General features: G+C 38.5%; 4 protein-coding genes across 7 annotated transcripts; 2 read left to right on the top strand and 2 right to left on the bottom strand.

Moving 5' to 3' along the window:
• Window positions 1–264: 264 nt before the first annotated feature.
• On the bottom strand, window positions 265–6092 carry LOC139779958 (polyisoprenoid diphosphate/phosphate phosphohydrolase PLPP6-like). 2 transcript variants are annotated; one of them, XM_071718492.1, is made up of 6 exons: window positions 5924–6092; window positions 5605–5739; window positions 5088–5187; window positions 3893–5015; window positions 576–3544; window positions 265–470 (listed from the first exon to the last, which is right to left on the bottom strand). In XM_071718492.1, exons 1-4 carry the CDS (start codon window positions 5924–5926, stop codon window positions 4630–4632), a joined length of 624 nt encoding a protein of 207 aa, XP_071574593.1. In that variant the 5' UTR covers window positions 5927–6092; the 3' UTR covers window positions 265–470; window positions 576–3544; window positions 3893–4629. The 2 variants fall into 2 exon arrangements, with proteins under 2 accessions (XP_071574593.1, XP_071574592.1); XM_071718491.1 differs by having other exon boundaries at window positions 576–3583.
• Window positions 4005–9228, top strand: LOC139779959 (uncharacterized). Its single transcript, XM_071718493.1, has 6 exons — window positions 4005–4144; window positions 7278–7375; window positions 7654–7840; window positions 7985–8206; window positions 8327–8389; window positions 8719–9228. The coding sequence occupies exons 3-6, from the start codon at window positions 7819–7821 to the stop codon at window positions 8949–8951; spliced, it is 540 nt and encodes a 179-aa protein (XP_071574594.1). The 5' UTR covers window positions 4005–4144; window positions 7278–7375; window positions 7654–7818; the 3' UTR covers window positions 8952–9228.
• LOC139779957 (uncharacterized) lies at window positions 8952–14912 on the bottom strand. Of its 3 annotated transcripts, XM_071718488.1 has the most exons (4): window positions 14768–14910; window positions 14540–14628; window positions 12976–14462; window positions 8952–12905 (listed from the first exon to the last, which is right to left on the bottom strand). In XM_071718488.1, exons 3-4 carry the CDS (start codon window positions 13621–13623, stop codon window positions 12204–12206), a joined length of 1350 nt encoding a protein of 449 aa, XP_071574589.1. In that variant the 5' UTR covers window positions 13624–14462; window positions 14540–14628; window positions 14768–14910; the 3' UTR covers window positions 8952–12203. The 3 variants fall into 3 exon arrangements, with proteins under 3 accessions (XP_071574589.1, XP_071574591.1, XP_071574590.1); XM_071718490.1 differs by having other exon boundaries at window positions 14540–14912; XM_071718489.1 differs by having other exon boundaries at window positions 12976–14628.
• Window positions 14913–17303: 2391 nt separating this feature from the next.
• On the top strand, window positions 17304–17774 carry LOC139779954 (uncharacterized). The gene has a single exon (XM_071718484.1). The coding sequence runs from the start codon at window positions 17304–17306 to the stop codon at window positions 17772–17774; it is 471 nt and encodes a 156-aa protein (XP_071574585.1).
• The last annotated feature ends 1250 nt before the right edge of the window (window positions 17775–19024 follow it).

The raw sequence follows: 19024 nt of genomic DNA on the forward strand, positions 1-19024 counted from the left end.
AGACCATTTTATTTTATAAATTAATTTTTATTTTCAAGACATGTGTAACATTAAAAATTAATGTAATATAAACATATTAATATAATTATTTATAATAATTATATTAATTATTATAATAATTATATTAATTATTATAATAATTATATTAATTATATTAATTATATTAATTATTTATAATAATTATATTAATATATTGTGTTATATGTTATGTTAATTTTAATTACATAATTAATTACATAATTAATAACATTAAAATTACAATAATTAATAACATATTAATTTTAATACATAATATTAATACATAATTAATATAACAGTAAAATTAACCGGTGTCTGGATTAATGTTCGGCAAGCAGAGGACATCAGTCGATTGAAGAAGCTGCCGTGGAAGACGTGGATGCTGAGACTGCGAAACCACATCAATGCTTCAAAGCCAATCCTTCTCGTCAAATAACGATGAAGTAATCTTTCTAAAAAATTACAATTATAAAAATTAATTACTTGCAAATTCTGTTTTAGTACAAAATCATTATTTTATTATAATTATATTAAGTTGAGGAGATAGATTTACTTACATAAAATTGCCAGATCGCTGATTACTATTGACTGTTCAGTAAGAACAGATCAATCGCAATCTGTTGTCCGCTGCAATCCAGAGCGAATCTCTTGTAGAAATTCGTTGTGGGATTAAGATGTGCATGTCTTTGTTCACTCTAGTACTGGGATCTTCTCTCGGCTGCAGGGCCCCTGGACCGATATTAGGCAGGCATGTTTGGAAAACGGCGATACGCCCTCGGGTGGTAGAGAGGAGTTTGTGAACAGCTTGACGACCGGCACCAAGGGCGTTGTTATTATTAAGAGTGCCACAGAACTTGATGGGCAGCTAGGCGAGAAGGTCGCGGAATCGGCAGGCCCATAGATATTTCAGATGACTTTTGCCTTGTGCCGTGTTCATTCAAGATTTTCATTCCTTCATTCGTTCATTTATTAACGAGAGTTGTTCACGTTAAAATCATTCAATGTCAAACATATTATTCATTTATTCATACATCATCTTGGTGAAAAAACTTCTCATATTTTCTCAGAAATTTTGCAAGAATTGGAACTTATAAAAATTCTGAAGAAGTATATGATATTTCTCAGATACTTTCAGAAATAATTGAAGATTTTTAGAATATTTCAATATCCGTATATATGAAAATTTCTGATAAATTGCACAGATTTTCTCATATTTATTCAAGTTTCTACAAGGATATATTAGCGAAAAATATTTTATTCTTATTTTGTCTGAGTTTTTCAATTTGTATAAAAAATCTGAAAATTTCTAAGTATTCTAAAAAAATCAAAAATGTTTATAGAAATTTTGATTAATAATGTGAAAAATTTTGATATTTTTTCACCAAGGCATCCATGGAAAGTATTAATACCGTGTGACACTTCCATGATTCTCTATTACTGCATTTAATCTTTGGGGCATAGATAAATTTTAAAATAATTCAGGCCTTGCGCGAAAACCTTCCCATACGTTGAGAACATGTTGCGCTAATGCCTCGCGTCTACGTGGAAATTGGGGATTCCATATTTTCTGAGTAGCTTGTTCCTCTCGTTTTTCATAATGTTACACGCTCAGATTCATCCGACGAAAATACCTTCTCTTTCGAGAAAATGGTATTTGTCCATTCATGCTCCCATGCCAAATGCTGCAAGGCAAAAGCCATCCGTTGTTCTTTGTGGCGTTCAATTAATTGTTTATATGGAGCCAGTTTATATCGATTATATCTCTGTTCCCGCTCTCTGCGCCGCACGGTTTGCGCTATCGCATATTAGGAGCCTATCTCATAATAGGGGACTTTCCTCTACATTGCAAAGAAGTACGGTATACAAATTAGTGCGACAATTTAAAATAGACGGCCATATAAATTCTCGGCCAATAACAAGGCGTCCACGATGCACTACCGTCGAGGAAGATCAACAACTTTTAAATTTAGTTCAGAAGACCGGATTCCGCTCAGCGGCGCAGCAAACGGTAGCGGAAGTTGGTTTGAATTGTTGCGCGCTAACCGTGCGACGCAGATGGCGGGAACAGAGATACAATCGATATAAACCGGCTCAATATAAACAATTAACCGAACGCCACAAAGAACAACGGATGGCTTTTACCTTGCAGCATTTGGCATGGGAATATGAATGGACAAATACCATTTTCTCGAATGAGAAGGTATTTTCGACGGATGAATCTGAGCCTGTAACATTATGGAAAACGAGAGGAACAAGCTACTCAGAAAATATGGAATCCTCAATTTCCACGTAGACGCGAGGCATTGGCGCAACAGTTCTCAACGTATGGGAAGGTTTCCGCGCAAGGCCTGAGTTATTCTGAAATTTAGTTGCATCTATGCCCCAAAAATTAAATGCAGTAATAGAGAATCATGTCACACGGTATTAATACTATGTGATCTTCCATGGATGTCCTGGTGAAAAAATATCAAAATTTTTCACATTATTAATCAGAATTTCTATAAAAATTTTCAGATTTTTTTTTTGAATACTCAGAGAAATTTTCAGATTTTTTATACGAATTGAAAAACTCAGACAAAATAAGAATAAAATATTTTTCGCAAATATATCCTTGTAGAAATCTGAATAAATATGAGAAAATCTGTGCAATTTATCAGAAATTTTCACATATACGGATATTGAAATATTCTATAAATCTTCATCTAATTAATTCTGAAAGTATCTGAGAAATATCATATACCTCTTCAGAATTTTTCATAAGTCCCAATTCTTGCAAAATTTCTGAGAAAATATGAGAGATTTTCTGAGAAATTTTTTCACCAAGGTGATGTATGAATAAATAAATGATATGTTTGACATTGAATGATTGTAACGTGAACTCTCGTTAATGAATGGAATGAATAAACGAATGAAGGAATAAATCTTGAATGAACACGGCACAAGGTAAAAATTATCCGAAATATCTTTGGGCCTGCCGATTCCGCAACCTTCTCGCCTAGCTGCCTATCAAGTTGTGTGGCACTCTTGATGATAACAACGCCCTTGGTGCCGGTCTTCAAGCTACTCACAAACTCCTCTCCACCACCCGAGGACGTATCGCCGTTTTCGAAACATCCCTGCCTAATATCGATCCAGGGGCCCTGCAGCCGAGAGAAGATCCCAGTACTAGAGTGAACAAAGACGTGCACATCTTAATCCCACAACGAATTTCTACAAGAGATTCGTTCTGGATTGCAGCGGACAACAGATTGCGATTGATCTGTTCTTACCGAACAATCAATAGTAATCAGCGATCTGGCAATTTTATGTAAGTAAATCTATCTTCTCAACTTAATATAATTATAATAAAATGATGATTTTGTACTAAAACTGAATTTGCAAGTAATTAATTTTTATAATTGTAATTTTTTAGAAAGATTACTTCATCGTTATTTGACGAGAAGGATTGGCTTTGAAGCGGTGATGTGACTTCGCGGTCTCAGCATCCACGTCTTCCACGGCAGCTTCTTCGATCGACTGATGTCCTCTGCTTGCCGAACATTAATCCAGACACCGGTTAATTTTACTGTTATATTAATTATGTATTAATAATATGTATTAAAATTAATATGTTATTAATTAATTTTAATGTTATTAATTATGTAATTAATTATGTAATTAAAATTAATATAACATATAACACAATATATTAATATAATTATTATAAATAATTAATATATTGTTAATATAATTATTATAATAATTAATATAATTATTATAAATAATTATATTAATATGTTTATATTACATTAATTTTTAATGTTACACATGTCTTGAAAATAAAAATTAATTTATAAAATAAAATTGTCTATTTAGCTTATTCTTTTATACTAACCCCGATATTACAGTATCCAGTTGATATCTTAAGATTTTCCGCGGCGCACAAGATACATTTCGTGAACCTCCACCTTGTATAGTTCACTTTGACAGCTATCATAACCGTTCACTACGTGTATACAGAGATGGTGAATCGCGATCTCAAAATTACTGCGCGTTCCAAAAATCATCAAAAAAAAAGTGTTGCAACCTTTCCGTGAACGACTGTACAAAAACCCGTCGATTAAGCCTAAGTTCATCAAAATCGGAGGTGAGGGGTGTAAACTGAATAATTACCCATTTCAGAAATGAAGATGCGCTTGAGGTATCGAAAAGTATAATGCATGCGCATAAAAGACGACAGTGATCACCACGCTATCTTACGGTGCATAACCATTAACATTTACCCAGTAATCGATGCATCATCTTTCATTGCTAATTGGGTTTTCCGTGTACGCTACTGGATAGAAAGAGACAGCTTGGCCTCTACCAGTCGCTATCTCTTTTCTTCCACTGGTGTGAGTCACCGGTCATATTTTTCTATATCTGAGGCATCTGAGCGCAGTCCATACTATATATGTCGGAGTATACGTACATACACACATATACTTGTGTATCATGTAAAAATATTTTGGTAAAATACTAATTAATTAGTTGCGCACGCATATAACCATAAAAACTCAACAATCGAGATAGCCTCGATAAAAAAGAGAAACAAAGTGGATTATTTTCTTGCATAGGAAATAAACGATATATTCAAACATCATACTCGGCTCCGGATATTTTTTCGTCCGTAATCCACCAAACTAAACTCGCGCAAGTCTCTTGTTTCAGATATATGTATCCTATTAGCAAACCTTGGAATATACCAAAAATTATTCCTGCCAAAATGTCAATTATATGATGTTTTCTTACTAGTAGTTTGGACATGCATACTGAAAAGGACCATGCTAACAAGAATGGTACACATATTAAGGGTATAGGCCATAAATTAAGGAAAAAATATGTGATAAATGCTGCGCGAGTCGAATGGCCGGATGGAAATGAGTCTTTTTCGGGAGCCAAACTGCCATTGATCGTAGGTCGTCTCCTTCTCGTTATTGCTTTTAGTGTAACAACTAGAATAATATCGAGCGTCAGACCTGAAATAATTTTCATCCTTTAACATAATTTTTAAGAACGACAACGTGTCATTAGCTTTATTTTGGATATACCTATTAAAAGATTAACTTGCATCTGATATAAATTTGAGTTGTTAAAAACCCAGATTAACATGAGATTAGTTACCAGCCACGCTATGCTATGACACGATATCTAAAAGAAAGATACTTACTCATTATATGGGCGCCACTTCTAATTTTCTTCTACTTGAAAGTACAGCGATTATTCTTAATATAAAATGGTTTCACATGGGTTTTTAACTTTTCATGCAAGCCGTACAATGATAGATTATCTTGCATTGCAAGCACCAGGCGTGTTAAACTTCGCTTCAAGTGCAAGTTGGAAACCCATATAGAACCATTTTAATATAATGAATTGTGTACGAAATGAAACTAGAACCATGACCTCAATCTCAACAACATATGTGTTAAAGTCAAGGCCATTGGAGCTAAACTTCAATTAAAAGTGGTGCCCGTATAATAAGTATAAAAAAAATAATAGTAAGTAGAAAAGAATACGTATATATACATATATTATTTTTTATTTAACGAACAAAATTAATAATCTTACGTCTAAGGTTTTGTTATGTGCTTTAAGTCGTCTCAAAAGTGAAACTTGCTCTGCCCACTTAACAAATGCATTAGTTAAATAAGCGTCAACGGCTAAGAACTTCCTTAGCATTGATGGTATTTCTCTTTTCTCCTCCTTAAATGTAAAATAACATTTTATTCTTATTACAAACTTGAAAAAAAAGATAATGCAGTTTCAATAAAAAAAGAAATTATTAATTAAAAATATGTAAATAATACAAATATGTGAGACTATTGAATGCAATACAACAACGAATAAAGCAAACATGAGAATGAGAGGTTATAAATGACGGATGTACCATTATTCCGTTGCTTCCCAACTGGCCAGAAAAATTAATAGACGAACGTCCAAATGTTGCTATCGTCACAAAATCATGCAATCTACTTGTTTTATATCTATCCTGATAAACAGTAATCGAAAAATTGCCATGCCAAACACGAACTAGAACTCATAGGGTGCGGTCACATGGACTGCGCGGAAACGCGAAACGCGGAAGCGCGGAAGACAAAATTTACTAGATTTCCGTCGATCCGTTCCGTCTGTTTTGAATGCCTTATATTACATGGAGCACATTTTGAGCGGAAAAGCGGAACGGAGAATTATAAAATATTAATTTTTAACGGTATTTATTGATTAAAATGCTTGTATTCAATAGATAAGCTGAAAAGATAAGCATATTAATAAAAATTGCAATGAATTAAGTAAACACAATTTTAAGAAATGAATACAAATGTCTATTTGTCACTATACTGTTCCGCTTTTCCGCGCAAATTGTGCTCTATGTAATATAAGGAGAAACAAACTCGCGGAACGGACGCGTCAAATGTTCGTTCTTTTTCTCTGTACTGTTGCACGCAGATACCTCAGATAGGTTATGTATTTTTATAATATATTCTATCCCGCTTAGAATATTGTGGATATTTCTCCGTGAAATTGGAAAAGTGATTTAATTGTTATAAACTATTCGGTAGAACAAGCGCTAATGCATAAGTGCTCTATAGCCGTGACTCCTAGTGCAGGCTAGTTGTGGCACGTGCGAAAGACTCCAAATATATATATATATATATATTCTATCGATTACAAATCTCGGAAGAAAAAGTTATTTTGTACTTCGTGTATTTTATTAATTATTTTAAAAGTATATCATGGATCCAAATATCATGTTAATGATTATTATGAAGTTTCTCATACAAGCAAGAGATGAACCGATGAGACATGCAGAAATAACAATGAAAAAAGTGACTTCAATGTATTATTTGTACTTGCGTTACAAGAAATTGGAAGACAAAAAGAATCGAAGAATATGGGTACGACCTATTTTTACCGAAGAAAGAAGACTTGCACAAGGTGACAGCAACAATTTACTTGTAGAGATGAGATTGACAGATCCCGAAAAATACTTCAACTATCTCAGAATGTCATCAACAATCTTCAATGAGTTACTCAAGCTCATAGGGTGCGGTCACATGGACTGATATTTTCCGCGTAACGCGTATCGCGTAACCAATCAGATACATGCGGCGTAACTTGCGTAAGCGTAACTGCGGCGTAACTTGTGCCGACCAATCACATCATCTCATTTGAGTATCAACTTTCGTCTAGTTATTTTACGCTCTTTACGCTATTGTCATTACGCCAAATCCAATTTCTAGCGGAAGTAACGGAACTAGCGATAGATAGTGCAGACTGGTGCAGGCTGGTGCAGGATTGTTACGCACAAGAGAGAAGAATGAATAAGGATCAATTAAAGGTAAGTTAATAAATAGTTTTGTATAGAATTTATTATAATTATTTATTATAATTTATTATATGAAAGCTGTGATAACTGCATTCCTATACTATACCTGCTTCTCAAAGAACAAATTTGCGTAAAAATGCGTTATGGTTAGAAGTATCCAATCTTTTAGGAGGTACTATATCTAAATTTATTTCTATCTCTATATCTCTATGTCTTATCTTTTGTGAATACACATATAGATATTTTATACGTTATAAATCAATTATACATTACATGTATATGTTTGTTAGGTGCTCTTGGTCCAGAGGAAGCTAAAGCTCGCTGGAAGTATCTGCGAGATAATTATGCAAAAGCTCGCAAAAAGGCAAAAGCCTACATTCCCAGTGGATCGGCAGCTAAAACTGGTGGACTAAAGAAATCTAAATTTAGATTTTATGACCTCATGACATTCTTGAATGACTTTCTTGAAACACGGCAGTAAGTTCTTTCTCTTCAATATGCAAAATTATACCACTTTCTCAATTTGTCAAGTATATTGAGAATACAGCTTGTTTCATGTTCGACATACTCATATAGGATGCTGTATGTAAGTATATATAAATATATATTTATTTATTTCAGGACTGTCAGTTCAATGCCAGACGTTACTGAAAGTCAAGTATATGCAACATCTATGCAATACGAGGACTGCAATGCAGACTCCCATTCGTGTTTCTCCAAAAACACCAATCTCGGTGTCAAAATATCTCGTTTCTCCGCGAATCTCAACAGAAGACAGCGTCTCTCCAGAAATACCGCCAGCCCTCAGTAAAACTTCACCAATACCGGCCACAAATTCGAAAAGTTAGTAGTTTGTTTATATGTTTTTCCTCTCGTTTTTTTGACGATAATAGCTTTATAATAACGATAATAACGTATCGAAATATGTGTATCACAGCAATAACATTGCTGTCTTATTTTCAGGACCATTGCAAACTGCTGACTACGATTTAGATAAACCCCCCCGGCAAACCGCTGCGAAGAAAAGTAAGTTATCGCGATTTAGGGTGCTTTTCAATTAGCGATACAAATATTATTCTGTCTTTATTGCTCTTTGGATATTGAACAAAGACAGAATGATACTTGTGTCAATTTGTGTTACTAATAGGAAACATCGTTAATAATCCAAAAATATCAGTTTAATACCTACGAATGAATATTAGCGTACGGTTGTTGTCAATTAAAATTTTTTACTTTATATAAATTCTACATTCTTGTTGAATGTAGAAATGTTTGTATTGCGTGTCTTTACGCGAACATATAACTCAGCTATATTAGTTAGCCCGGTTTATTCGTACGTCTATATTATGTTTTAGAGCAAAAGGGCGAAGATTTGCAAGCAGCGTTGATAAAAGCGTTGAAAGAGGATGACTCAACAGATGAGCCAGCGCAAACTACTGATCCGCTAGATGGATTTTTAATTCGATTGGGAGAAGGTATGCGAAGGTTGCCATATCGTGACAGAGCTCGCCTGGAAATACGATTTCTAACGTTGCTTGCAGAGACGGAAGATTCTTGTGAGAATAAAAAAGAATCATTGATGCGTTAATTGCAATATTAATTAGAAACGTTTCCTTTCATTTATTACAAATTAGTTTTACATACAGAGGCATTCATACATACATTACGTATACACACGGCGCACTCGCTCTTACTTGTAAGTCATCCGCGAAAACGCAATACGTTACAAAAAAATAATCGTTTCAACAGGTGGATGACAAATATATTATAATAATTATAGTTATATAAGTATATAAGTTTTAGTTCAAAATTTTGTACTGGTTTACGCGAACATATAAAATAAAAAGTTTAACAATGGCATTGTATATTCTTAATGGCTGTATAATTTTTTCTTCAGATATTCTTAAAAAGTACGCTGTCTTATTTTATGTAGTTGCACAGTTTTGCACTCATTCGGAAGAAACGAAAACAATCGCCCAAGTCGCATTTCACAAGCTTCCCCTTGTTAATATCAAATTGGAATTATATCAGCATGTTTTACAACTTGAGAAAGTTAAGAAGCTTGGCTTCTGAGCAATACTTACGGAAGTCAACGTGTATATTAACGATAACATCTCTCTTTGGGAAATAGTAAAATCCTGCATAGTAAATGCTAGCATATCACCTGAGCAGCATGAATGTCTATTAATTAGCAATTGTTCTCGCTGTGGAAGTAAAAGCTTCAATGTGCAGAGAAAGCGTTAACAGCGTGAAAAACGTAGGAACTAGCAATTTGTCATTTACGATTGGAAATTGTCATCTATGTGGTGCTAATGACTCATACAATTTTGAAAAATCGTTGAGGTATAATTGAAGGTATCAGACACTGGACGTATCCCTAACGTTTCGTCTCAATTTCGTAAAACGTCGATTTGTGCTCTGTTACAATAAAAAAGGAGAAAAAAGAAAGTAACAATGTAGTATAGTAGATAGTAATAGAATAATATACATATATAACTTGGGGGGCATTTGCAGTAAGTCGTGTGTCTTAAGTTCTCCGTACACTGAGCGAATTTTTATTTTCATTGTAGAAACTTTTTAGGAATCAGAGTAGCGATGGTGGATGGAAAAGGTATGAAGTGGTTACCACAAAGGCGAGTATGAAGGCAAAATTGCACGTTCATCGTATTTTTATCCACGTTGGACCGCACTTGTACAAAAGAGAAAGCGATTTTTCTGGATTTTCTCGATGCACACCAACAGTCGCCGCACTGTCCGTTTCTCCTAGCGTAAAACCGCCCATATTACTATTTGCTCACGGTTCGGTTTTACCATTCCGCGTCCGGTGCGGAAATTCTTGGTCGCCGGCATATCTGCCGAATAAAATCCTCGCCAAACTAATTTACCATCAGGTTGTCTAAAATTTTTACGTATCAGACATTTTACGCTCTTATGCTCCTTTATATTTTGAATTGATTCGTATATGATGCAATAGTAGCTTAAAATTGTACACGATACTTTCGATTGAAAAAATATGCTCGCGCGTTCGGATTGTCACGATATTCAAAATACTATCATCAAAAGACTGTTTAAATCAGCGTAAAAATATGTGGAAAAAGATAGTGAAACATAAAGAAATTGTTACCTGACAATATGCAATAGATTAGATGGCTGTGAAATGTTTTGATCTTCAATTTGAAATAATTATTATTAATCATAAATCTAGTATAATTCAGGAAGGGCAAATAATTTTTATTAATATAATTATGATATCAGATTATTATAGGATAATGGAAATAATGGTGAGGATTATCAACAACCCACACAGCACAGGTAGATCCTGAGAATGTTCTCAGTATATCACAAACGTAGATTGTGTATATCCTGTTGATATTCGAAATACGTCTATGATATTTTGAGAACGTACTGAGGATGTTCTAATGTCTGCCCTAAAAGCTTACTCAGTATATACTGAGAATATTTCTTGGTATATTGTGAGTATATTAAAAAAATATTTTGATCACATTACCAGTATCTACTAGAAAATATTTTGCTTGTTAACAAACCAAACAAATAATTTTGTTGCGTTAATGCAAACAAATTTTTGAATTTTGCTCTCTGTCGACTCTTACCGAAGAAAGTTTAATGCCCTGCAAAGCAGGTATAAACGAAGGCCCCGGATGAGGAGCACACTTCGTAAACAAAAAGGGTTATGTCAGAGGCCCTGCTGGTGAGCACGTCCTGACTGGCAAACTTGAGAACGCTGGAGAAACCCTGCCGAGCTGCCCTAGATATAGGAGTCGATGTTGAATCTTAATTACGCGAAAGAATACTGGCGATGCGCCGCGTAACGGGCGCGAGCCGAACTCTCCTGCCGCGCGAGCTCGCGCTGCCGCCCGCGTGATAAATTTCGAATATTGTTAAAATATCAGTAAAATAATATACTATTCTGATAAATTTAGCATATCCTGAAAATATTCGATAAATAGACCGAATATTACTGATAAATTTCGAATATTCTTAAAATATCAGTAAAATAATATACTGCAAAATATATTATAGAGATATTATCAGTATATCTTGTACATCTATAGTATATTGAGTATTAATTCAGTATATACGAATGATATAATGTGCTGTGTGGGAAGTAATTATTCATATTTTCGTCCAAAAAGTTACCAAATATACAATGATATATTAATGAATACCATTAATTAAGAGGGATATTTTAAGGATGATTTTACTCGATTTAATCATTATTTTGTGTACTTTTAATTAAATGGAATAATGTGAATAATTAACAAAAAATCTGATTCTACGCTTTGGTCATTAAAATGCTTTATTGTTTCTTATAACGATATTACTATGTGCCACGAGTATGAAACTAATTAGCGCTTTAATATTAGATATAATATAAATAACAGTTACAATTAGTGACTTATATCTAATACCTATCAAAATTTGTTTTATTATTTTTACGAATATATCGGCGATTACGCGTAAAAGGTTTTCACGCTCTAAGTGCAGAGTCTCATTCTCATGCCGATTTTACTCTACGACGTCATTTAGCCGCCGATGAAATATATCTGACGTAACGAGGAAAGTTCGATAGGTTTTAAGTCAACAGCGAAAATACGTTAAGTTTACAGCCAAATACCAGGTGGGAAGGATGCATTAACGTTAGAGAGCGTCCGATAATAGGAAAAGTCTCTGACATTCGTGGGAAGTGCTTTGAGTTCTTCGGAGGACCTAATATAGCGTCTTTTAAATTCAGAGTATGTTTCGCAGTCCTTGTCGGAAAATTCTTGGATCGCAAATTGCAAATTCCGATAGAGACTTGATCAAATTCTCGATTTTTCAATTAGAAATCGTCGAGTAGACCTTTTTCCCACTGCCAGGGTACTGCCCCGCTGTTTTCGAAATATGCAGCGAAATCGTCTCGACTTCTAGAGGCAATTCGGGCGTGGGCGTTAGTTCTGCCTGCGTCGTTCACTTCCTGTAATGCACCGTTTATCACGGCTCTCTCTTCGTTGAGCATGCCTATATAATGCCTTTCAGAGAGTGGCAATTTGTTTTCTTTTTGGATAATAAAATTATGCAAGCATATAGTCGCTTGAACAATTTTGACTGCAGTAGAAACAGATGCAATTATCGATCGACGATAAATTCGCCATTTTGCTACCAAAATGCCGAAAGCGCTTTCGATCATTCTTCGTGCTCGACTGAGACGGTAATTAAATATCTTTCTTTGACGGTTCAGATGTCCACTTCGTGGATACGGTCGCATCATGTAACGAGTCAAAGCGAATGCCTCATCCGCTACTAACACAAACGGTAATGCGGGCCCAGAAGCTTCAATCGGTCTCGGTTCTGGCAAATTCATTTGGTTTCTTTCGAATCGTTGGCCAAAGTTTGAATGCGCGAAGATACCGCCATCGCTCTGTCTGCCTTCCGCACCAATGTCAACTAGTGTGAAACAGTAGTTGGCATCACAAACCGCTAGTAAACTGATGCTGTGATTTCCCTTGTAATTGTAGAACGTTGAGCCGCTGCGAGGAGGTGACTGAAATAGAAAATTACCATTTTTATCTCTTAAAGTAAATATAAGATACATTATCTTAACATCGACTCACCTGTATTACTACGTGCTTCCCATCTATCGCACCAATACAGTGCGGAAAATTCCACTTCGTCTCAAAATCATTCGCGATTTTCAACCAATTCTCTTCATTTATTTCAGGGAAAACTGATTCGTGGAGAGTATTCCATAATACTTCGCATGTCTCAGAAATAATTTTTGAGACAGTGCTTATTCCAATTCGAAAAGCATAAGCAATTGAAGCCATAGTGTCCCCAGACGCTAAATAACACAGGCATACTAAAAGCCGGGTACGGGCTGGTATTGGATCTCGAACGACACATTGTTTTTCAATGAATGGCCCAACAATGACCATTAACTCATCAAACATCTCTCTGGACATTCTAGTATAATTGTAGAACATTTCGTGGTCTTGAAATTCCATTTCTCTGACCAAATTTTCACTGGCACCCTGGAATAACCTTTGTCTTTCTCTGAATATCGGGCGCAACCATATTCTGTGACGAGCGTTTTCCTCTTGCAACACCATCAGTTTCCATATTACAAACAGTTTTAGTATACGACGTTTCCCAACTTTCCGCTGTTGACGCGTTTGTTTCATCTTCTTCCAATTTAGCCATCGTTTCCATATAACGATTAATATCAGGTCAGGATCTATTTGATTCAATTCCATCTTGTACATTAAATCAACTGTTCAATCTGGAGATCACACGGTATCCTCACTATACTTTCCCACTCACGCAGTGTTACGTATCATCCGAGAAGTCGTGCACGACATGCGCATAAACATATAAAAAATTATGCACACATACATGTGCCGCACTAAAGAGACGGACCCCTCGGACACACAACCGTATACACGCGCACACGTACACACACATGCGACAGATAGGTAAATATCTGCGAATCTAACAACGATCGTCGCCACTCTTTCCGTCTAGCGACGCTAGTCAAAGGGAACCGCGGCGCCGATAATCACAGGACACCGCCGCCACCGTGATCGCCTCATCGGTGTCTCGCCAATCGAAGGGACCAATGAGGAATCGTTTCGACGGAACCGGGATAAGGGGGGAAATCGCGATGGAAAAATCAGGCATTCTGCCCGTAGCCACAGTCGAGTGTACACGCGGTAATCGAGTTCGAGCAAATCGTGTGTCCGAGAAAACGCGACCAAGAGCGAGAGTTCATTAAGACGTTGTCGTGTGTCCGTCAGGCGACTCAGGGCAACCGCCTCCAGGCGTTGTCGCCGGACCGGGATCCAGGACAACAGTTCTGAGGCGTTATCCCGGTCTTACGCGTAGAACGTAAATAAAGCGAGTACTTGCTTCGGCAGTACATATTATAGACTGATTCGCGAACTACCGTGACTTTTAAGTTGAATTTGTATCGAAGTGCATAATCAATAAACTACATTCGAAAAGACAGAGTACTTGTGAACAACATCTACCCTGATACAAGACACGCAGAATACTGGGGTTTGTCGGGGTATATCTAAATCGTAGTCAGCAGTTTGTAATGGTCCTGAAAATTAGACAGCAATGTTATTGCTGCGATACACATATTTCGATACGTTATTATCGTTATTATAAATCATTCACCATTAAGTCCACATTAACAATAAATTTGTTCAACGTGATTCACGCTGGTTCGCTCTGTGACGGTGATTATCCCATTTTAGCATATCAGGCTGAAAGTATATATTACAACGAAAATATCTTACATGTAGAGTTCTTATTTTCACAAATTTAGAGCACATTCTCTTATATACATAAAATATAATTGTATAAATTATTTGAATAATAACATATTTTATATGTAAATCTTACATCATATGGCAATTTTCTTCATGTCATCTGGTGGAGGTTGAGATGAAAGAACACACATAACCTCCGAGTCTGGCATAACCAATTTCAAGTGCAGATGCAGAGAGAGAAATTACGTCATTTTCTAGCCTGGGTTTACATGGAGCGTATTTCGCGCAATGCGTAAGTTGCGAGAACCAATCGCAAATCAGTTTTGTATTTCTGTTGAAGGATACAACAGTAACTCTGATCTCCAATTGGTTGTATTAGTTACGCATTGCGCGAAATACGCTCCATGTAAACCCAGGCTAGAAAATGACGTAACCTTGATGCATCATGGACGTAACTTCTCTTAAATCACTAGGATACGCAGGTTACGCTTTACGCAAGTTACGCCGCATGTAACGGCACCCTGACAAGAAGAGCAGCAACAGTAGTTGCCGGATCTTGCGTCAGATGGCGAGCAATCGAACAAAGACAGATGTCATTTCGTTAGACGAAGATAGATATAGGGAAAGCAAAATTAGAAAGGTTGACATTATCGACATCGAGGAAGTTCGCCTGTCACTGCAGGATCCCCTTACCCTTATTCTACATAGAAGTCGTAGTCGTGAGTTGTAAGAAATTGACCAATCACAGATTGAATATTCTTTTCAACTTCGAATGTGATTGGTCAATTTCTTACAACTCACGACTACGACTTCTATGTAGAATAACCTTTAAGGGTCGGCAGAAGACACGGTGGAGACCTCTGTCGGGTTGGGTTAGCTGCGAGTGGCTGCGAGTCCGTATTTTATTTATTATAAATTTTTAAGAGCAAAAATGCAAAATCGGGCTCTGTAGCGGACTGCATTATTATATAAATAGTATATAAAAAAAAAATTCACGAATCTATGTAACTTATTTTATGAGAAATCTTGTTATTACGAATCCGTAATTCGTAATAACAAGATTTCTCATAAAATAAGTTACATAAATTCGTGCAATTTTTTTTAATATACTCTTTATATAATGATGCAGTCCGCTACAGAGCTCGATTTTGCATTTTTGCTCTTAAAAATTTATAATAAATAAAATACGGAGTTAAAGTGCAGTTTAACGTGCACTTAGTGCATAAAGTGCACCTGAGTGCACTTAAGTTTGCCTGGGTCTCCTGCCGACCCTTAAGGCTCCACCGCCTGTGGAGTGGGACGAGGAGCTCGAGGTAACCATGGACGAGATGGTAAAGGCGGCAAAGCGCCTAAAAACAGGTAAAGCTCCAGGGCCGGACGGGATACCAGGCAAAGCATGGTCCTTGGCTACGGGGGAACTGGCCGAACAGCTTAGGAGACTGTATACGAAGTGTCTCAAAGAGGGCCGGTTCCCCCGGGAATGGAAAGTGGCCAAGTTGGTCCTCCTCCCAAAAGCGGGGAAGCCCACCAACTCACCCTCAGGGTATGGCCAATCTGCTTGTTGGACGAAGTCGGCAAGTTATTTGAGAGGGTTATTGCCGACAGGATCGTCCAACACCTGTCCCGGACTGGTCCGGATCTTTCGCCGGACCAGTACGGCTTTCGAGGGGGTCGCTCGACAGTAGACGCTGTCGAACGCATCATGACCCTCTCGAGGGCCGCGGCGGAGGCGGGCAGGGTGTTATTAGGCGTCTCTTTTGACGTCGCGAACGCGTTTAACACCCTGCCCTGGTCGATAATAAGGGGGGCACTTATTCACCATGGGATCCCCCCTTACCTAATAGCCGTAATATTCGACTATCTACGGGACAGGAGATTGGTTTATACCGATCGGGAAGCAAATATAAGGGTGAGGCCGGTCGTTCGCGGGGTTCCACAGGGGTCAGTATTGGGCCCCTTGTTGTGGAACCTGGGCTTCGACGCAGTATTGCGTATCGTCCTCCCCTCAGGCTGTTGGCTGAATGCCTTCGCGGATGATACTATCCTGGGGGTTGAGGGCGATGACTGGGAGGAGGCCAAAAACAAGGCCAACGTCGCAGTGGCGGCAGTGGTGGCCGTGATGAGGAAGGTGGGCCTCAGAGTGGCTCCCCAAAAGACGCAGGCGGCCTATTTTTACGACCGTCGTGCGATGGAGAGACCGCCTGGGGTCTACATAAGAGTCGAGGGAACCCGCGTCCCCGTAGGGGCCCAGATCAAGATACTGGGCCTCTGGCTGGATGGCACCTGGGGCTTCGGCGAGCATTTCGCTCGCCTGGCTCCCAGGGTAAAGGGCGTAGCTGACAAGCTCGCCAGACTTATGCCCAACCTGGGAGGGGCGAGCGGACATGCTCGCCGACTTTACGCAAACACCGTGCACGCCGTGGCACTCTACGGCGCCCCTGTTTGGGCGCCAGTGACGGAGGGCTCGCGGAAACTGCAGCAGACGCTGCGACAAATGCAGCGTCCGATCGCCCTAAGGGTGTCACGGGCGTATCGCACGGTGTCGCATGCGGCGGCAACAGTCCTGTCCGGACTTCCCCCCACTACATCTCGCGGCAAATGCCAGAGCCGAAGTACATCGGCGAATTAAGGCAGCGCGATCCGGGGGACCAGTGCCGGACAGGGCACGCATGCTGATAAGGCTCCAGGAGGCGACGGCCCTGCGCAGGGAATGGCAGGAGTACCTGTGCGACCCTACCTTAGCGGGGAAAAGGACCGTCGACGCCATCCGGCCCTGCCTGGAAGAGTGGCTGGGCAGACGGCGATGCGGGTTGACTTACCATATGACGCAGATACTCGCCGGACATGGGTGTTTCGGTGAGTATCTGTGTCGAATAGGGAAAGAGGCCACCACAAAGTGCCACCATTGCGACGAGGAAAGGGACACGGCGCAGCACACGCTGGAATTCTGTCCAGCGTGGGAGGTGCAGCGCCGTGTCCTAAAAGAGGCGTTAGGGAACGACTTATCCCTGGCGGCGATCGTGGCGGCGATCGTCGTCAATGAAGACAAATGGAGGGCTTTCATGGCTTTTTGTAGTCAAGTCATGCGCTCCAAAGAGGAGGCAGAAAGAATACGCAGAGGGGAATATAACTCCCACTAATCAGTCAGTGTTCTTCTCAAGATAGAGATGGATCAAAAAACGACCCATCTAGTTATACTCAAGTATAACACGAGTAGTCTGGAACCTCCGGATTCCCCCCCCCCCCCCGACGAGGGTGGGGTCCGGAGGAAGAGAGGTCCGACTTCTCCGGCGGGGAATCCGGGAAGTCTGACATCCTCTCCAAACAAAGAGAGGAGTGGCGGGGCGGACGGTGTCCCCACCCCGCCACAATAGATTAGATCAGATGGCTCACTAAGCCAAAGGCGTCACCGCCTATAGAAGGGAGCCAGTCAGGCTCGGCGCCGGAGGACGGCCCGGATGCGATAATCAATGTTCCCGGGCGTCCTTCAAATCGGCGCAGATAAGGATACCCGTGAGGTTTTAGTGGGTAGGCTACACGTGTCGCACTTTCCTGGGCACGTGTGGAATCCCACACTCCCCCTGTCCTCTCCCCGGAGGGCAAGGGGGTCTTCCCCTTCAGGGGCTATCGGTCAGGTTGGCCGGTAGTAGAAAATTTCCTCACGTAAAAAAAAAAAAAAAAAAAAAAAACCCTTAAGGCCCAGTTCAACAGTGGCCAGTTAGCTTAACTAGTAGTTAACTCTCACTCTGTCTCTTTCTAACCTCAAAGGTAATTAAATTACGAATTAAATTACGTAATTAAATTACGAATTAGAAGAATTTAGCCAAAATATCGAATGAATCTTATTCCATTTAGGATATTTTTAATCAGTAAGCTCATATGTAGTTCCCGAAACAGCCCGATTTTGCATTTTTGCTCTTAAACATTTATAATAAATAAAATACGAGTTAAAGTGTGCACTTAGTGCATAAAGTGCACTGCCGCTATAGGATCCCCTTAAGTTAATCAGAGCTTGGTCGAATTAAGTGGCCCTAAAGAAGAAATTTAACTTTTTACCAAATTTTTTACTTTAAATTGTTATAAGAAATAAAAATACTGACAATATCTTTAAATTTGTAATTTTTGTAGAGGCTGTAAAGAGACATGTATAGAACATATATGTGTACAATTTGAAATTAATCAGTTCATTAGTTTTTGATATAGCAATTATAGAGGACAAACATTTCAGAATATTACACCTTACATTTCAATAGGTGCATCCAGGAGCACAACTACTAATTGAGCGGCTAAGTAGCAATAAAGTGTAATTGGGCGCGTTCAGCAGACACAACTGTTGAGTTCGTCTTATTAACACACTGCGTTGATTGGTTGGTTCTAAAAGTAAGAGCCA

The sequence above is a fragment of the Temnothorax nylanderi genome, unplaced genomic scaffold, assembly GCF_030848795.1.
Source record: "Temnothorax nylanderi isolate EJ_2023f unplaced genomic scaffold, tnyl_v1.0 TNYL_tig0251_pilon, whole genome shotgun sequence".
NCBI classification, from domain to species: Eukaryota; Metazoa; Arthropoda; class Insecta; order Hymenoptera; family Formicidae; genus Temnothorax; species Temnothorax nylanderi.